Raw genomic sequence first — 4,310 nt, 5'->3', positions numbered from 1 at the left:
TCTCTTTGGTTGGTGATGCACTGAAGTGCATGCGGCTTGGTCCTGTTCATCTTGTCAGAGGTGCTTAAGGAATGGCATTCTCTGTGCTTGCCACTGGGACCCTTCTGGATGTGAAAGGCTGCCTGTGGAGGAGAAGAGAACCAGTGTGGCCCCAACAGGCATGGTTTCCAAGCCTGGCTATGCGAACTGAGGGGTCTTGGTCAAGTTTTTAGTAATTTTTAGCCTCAATTTTTTCACCAGTGAAATTAAGGTAATACCAACCCCATAAGACTGATATGATGATAAAATGGGGTTTCACAGGTGAAGCATCACCTGACACCTGCAGTCAGACCCACCTGGAAAATGTCAGTTTCCAGCCCCATCACACTGACGCACACGAATGTGCAGGCTTTCCCCTTCAGTGCTGAGAACACGACCATATGGAAGCGTGTCTGAATTCCTCAGATTGTGAAACCGGGGCATCTGTGGCCCCGGGCAGAACTGGCTAGGCACCTCCCTCAGCCTTCCCTCTAAACACTCCCACCCAGTTCTAGGTGCTCCTCTGGATGTGTGAGGCGCAGGTGCCCCCAAGTGCCCAGTGCCATGTAGGGGATGTGGCTTCCCTCAGGAAGGCCTGAGGCTCTTGCACACCTCCTGGGGACTCAGTCTGTGGCTGACTTGGGAGAAAAGGGGTACCAACCCTGGGATCTCACCTTTTCTTTTAGGTTGATGCCTTTTCTGAGGCCTGAGTCAAGGGCATGCAGATGGCACAGTGGGTAGGTGAGGGCAGAGCACCCAGGTAACCATGCTCCTTTCCTGCCTTGCAGATCGTCCGCCCATCCAATCACGCCACCATCCAGAGCATTGTCAGGGCCGTGGGCATCGTCCCAGGCATCCCAGAGCCCTGCTGTGTTCCCGACAAGATGAACTCCCTTGGGGTCCTTTTCTTAGATGAGAACCGGAACGTGGTTCTGAAGGTGTACCCAAACATGTCCGTGGAGACGTGTGCCTGCCGGTAAGACCAGCCACTCCAGGATGGAAGGAAACCTCCACCCCATGCCCCACAGGGCAGCGTCCTCAGAGGCCCTGGAGTGAGAGATTGACTGTGGTGCAGCTGCAAACACAGGGCAGCGCTCACAGGCAACGTTGCTGCATCCCAGGAGCATCTGTTTCCTAGGGCATCAATCTGGGTTTTTCATTGACTTAGTCTCTAAAACAGCATTTTGAATCCCCTGAAGGAATCTGGGAATCAGTCCTGGCCTGAAGGCTGCCCATCACCTGTGCCCTCTGCTCTGAAGGCCTGCAAACTGAACATGTCCACAATGTGGCTTTTGTGATCATCATCTCGTAACCTACGAAGGAGACTGCAAAGCTGAGGGCACCCTCTCTTTTTGTGTGGAAAGAACCTTGTTTAAACAATCAGTTTAAAACACTTCAGGCCACTTATTGATACTGGAAAACAGGGCCTAAATAATGATATAAATGGGTGTTTTCTTTCAAACTCCACTGCAAAAGCTTTTATACGTAAAATATGCACATATATTTGATTTCTTTTTCTTAATATGCATTTTATTTTAAAACAAAAGGTAGGGAGTTGTAACCATTCCCCACAGAGGTAATCATGCTGGTTAAGTGTGCATTGTTTAAACATGCTTATTGAAATAACACATGCAGTAATATGTTGGAATACTAAAAAATAACCAATATTTTTATATTTTTGTAAATTATACTTTCTATACTGTAGATTGTATATGTTATGTGTTTTTATGGAAAGCTAATAAATTAAAGGTACAGTGGTATCTTGAAAACTGAATGTTAACCCATTCCAAAATATTGATGGGTCTCCATCTGTAAGCATGACATCGGGGTGGCTGCTGGGGAACACAGTCTTCTTCAGAACCAGCTGAGTCCCCCGTGAGACCATCTCCACACTCTCTTATCTCTGCTCCTCTGTCTTCTGGGATCCTGCCCACCCACTCTGGCCCACAGCTCCCACTCTGGGCTCATCCTGGCAGGACTTGGCCCAGGCAGCACAGTAGCCTCACGGAGCTTCCTCATAGTCTTAGCTTCAGAGGGGGCAGTGAGTGATTGGGAGAAGTCTGAGACATCAAAGGAACCCCTATGGTTGCCCGGTCACAGACTTTTCACTTGAGGAAGTTCAGCAGGAGATTCAACAAAAGCAGTCAGGCGTCTCTCCCGAGGTCCAGGGGCTCCTGAAGGAATAGAATGTCTGCTTCTCCCTGTGCATGTTTGTAGAAGGACCACCTTGTTTCCTTGTCAGTGGCCCATCCCAAAACAGCCTTTCCCAAATGGCTCCATTATCCCTGAGTTGGCATCACCTTACAGCTCTAGTGCCCAAAGCTGATTAACCGGAATTTCTGAAGAGAATCGGTACAATTTGGAGCAGGTGTCTAACAGTCCTTTGACCGGGATCTGAGAGGAAGACAAGGCCCCCAGTCTTACTTGGAGGATATCGAGAAACCATGAGCAGTCCTCCAGGAGAAGACTTAGAAGGAGAAAAGGAGCCCAAGGTGTCTGTCTTAGGTTGGGCTCCGGAGACCTGGGCTCTGCACAAGGGACTTATGAGGAAGTGCTCCCAGGAGATACAGGTGCAGAGCAGGTAAAACGGGACTGGAGGGCAAGAAACCAAGCATCCCAGTCTCACCTGGATCCTGTGGAAAGCTCTGGAGCTTAATTATACCTCAGGATTAATCTTGCCCTGACAAGGGAGCTGGATGCTCAGACCTTTCCCTAGGCTGCCCCCAGGGAGATGGAGCTGGGCGGGGAGGGATGGAAATGTCCAGGTCCCTGGTCCTCTGCACAGGCAGCCACAGTAGTTCCAGAAGCTCAGGCAGCCTCTGAAGAAGGCTGCAGTGGCAACTACTGGAGACAAAACGACTGGTAAGAGATTGCCCAGAACAGATAGGTAGGGGGTCCTGAGGGTACCTGGGTGGAGCCCAGCAGCGTCTGCTGAGCATTTCCTTTGAGGTGCTCTAAATGGTCCTGGCACATGTGTGTGAACAGCTGCCCTGGGCACATGGCCCTGACTCTTAGCAGAGATCAGGTGAGGGGAGGGGAGTGGTCCTTTATCATTTTTGTACCGGGACTCTGCAATTCCTTTCAAGTTGCTGTGGATGGCTGGGATATCTGAAATGGGTCTGCAAATTTAGTGCTTGGTTTGCCATGACTAATCTGTTCTGGAAGATAACAGGATATGAGTTAATAACAAAATAAGTACTCATAAAGCATATTGGGCTCGATAAGGCTCCCAATGCCTTTTTTTCCTCAATACCAGATTCCTCATTTTTCTTTCTCCCCTTCAATTTTCTCTCATCACACTGCTCCTTTTCCATTTCTTGATGAAAATGGGGTGTCCTATAATAGTTCTATCTTATTCTTCTGGCATTTTCAGTTTCTGGGAAATTTTCTGAGTCACCCTAAAAGCCTAGAACTCCTTTGTTTAATTTCTGGATTATGGGGGTAGAGGAAGCAGTCTGAGACGGTCACCCCTGGGTGGGGCTCCGTGCTTGGACTGGGGTGGATGGTACTCAGTAGTGATGACTTTGGGGTGTGGTGGGAGGAGCTAGTGTCATTAATGACTCCTTACATATAGAGCACCATGCTGTTTAGACGTGGCCTCTCATTCAGCCTCACAAGAATCTGGCAACTTATTACCCAATTGATGCCTCAGAAAAACAGGCTCAGGATTGGTCATTAATATGGCCACCCATGTCTTATCAACTATGATACCCAAGACTGCCTGATTCAAGACCATTTGGCTGGTGCTGCCCCTCAGCTTCCTGGCCAGTGACCCCACTACCATTGACCCATTCCCAATGGCGCTGAGTGACCTCACAATAAAGCAAGGTTTAAAATGAAATCTCTGTAAAACAACTTCTTTTCCTCTTAAAACCAAAATATTAACATCACACTATCACAAGAGCAAGAGGTTGTAGGACACGCCCAGATGTGCATGGATCCCTGAGGTCATTCAGCTGGGTCTGCGTTAGTGTGGAGGCAGGAGTGTCATGGCCTGCCACTGGACCCTATGCCTGAAGTCACACATCCTCTGAAAGGATAGGGCCTTATTGATTAGTTCATGTGACAAATGTGGACAGTGCAACTGAGAGCTAGAAAATTTAAGGCTGGGAGGAAACTGCTGAACAAGTGAGGAGACTGCACCCAGCTACTGCCAGGTACCTTACCTGAGGTGTCCCAATAGGTCCCTCTGTATGTCTGATTTGCTCATAAAATGCCATCAGAGCTGTAACCTGTCAGTAATGCTTCTTCTGTTGCCAAGATGGAGACAAGGCCAAACTGGAAGAGCCTAC

At 48.8% G+C, this 4,310-nt stretch overlaps 1 protein-coding gene across 1 annotated transcript in view; it reads left to right on the top strand.

Annotated features, from left to right (window-relative positions):
* GDF10 (growth differentiation factor 10) overlaps positions 1 to 1,778 on the top strand; it is a 19,687-nt gene extending 17,909 nt beyond the window's left edge. The window contains exon 3 of the mRNA XM_019660461.1: positions 807 to 1,778. Coding sequence (XP_019516006.1) covers positions 807 to 998 — 192 coding nt within the window. The 3' untranslated portion in view covers positions 999 to 1,778. The remainder of the gene's footprint in view (positions 1 to 806) is intronic.
* The last annotated feature ends 2,532 nt before the right edge of the window (positions 1,779 to 4,310 follow it).

This window comes from Hipposideros armiger, unplaced genomic scaffold, assembly GCF_001890085.2.
Source record: "Hipposideros armiger isolate ML-2016 unplaced genomic scaffold, ASM189008v1 scaffold_319, whole genome shotgun sequence".
NCBI classification, from domain to species: Eukaryota; Metazoa; Chordata; class Mammalia; order Chiroptera; family Hipposideridae; genus Hipposideros; species Hipposideros armiger.
Note: the sequence above shows the minus strand (reverse complement) of the source record. Positions and strands in the feature narration are given on the sequence as shown.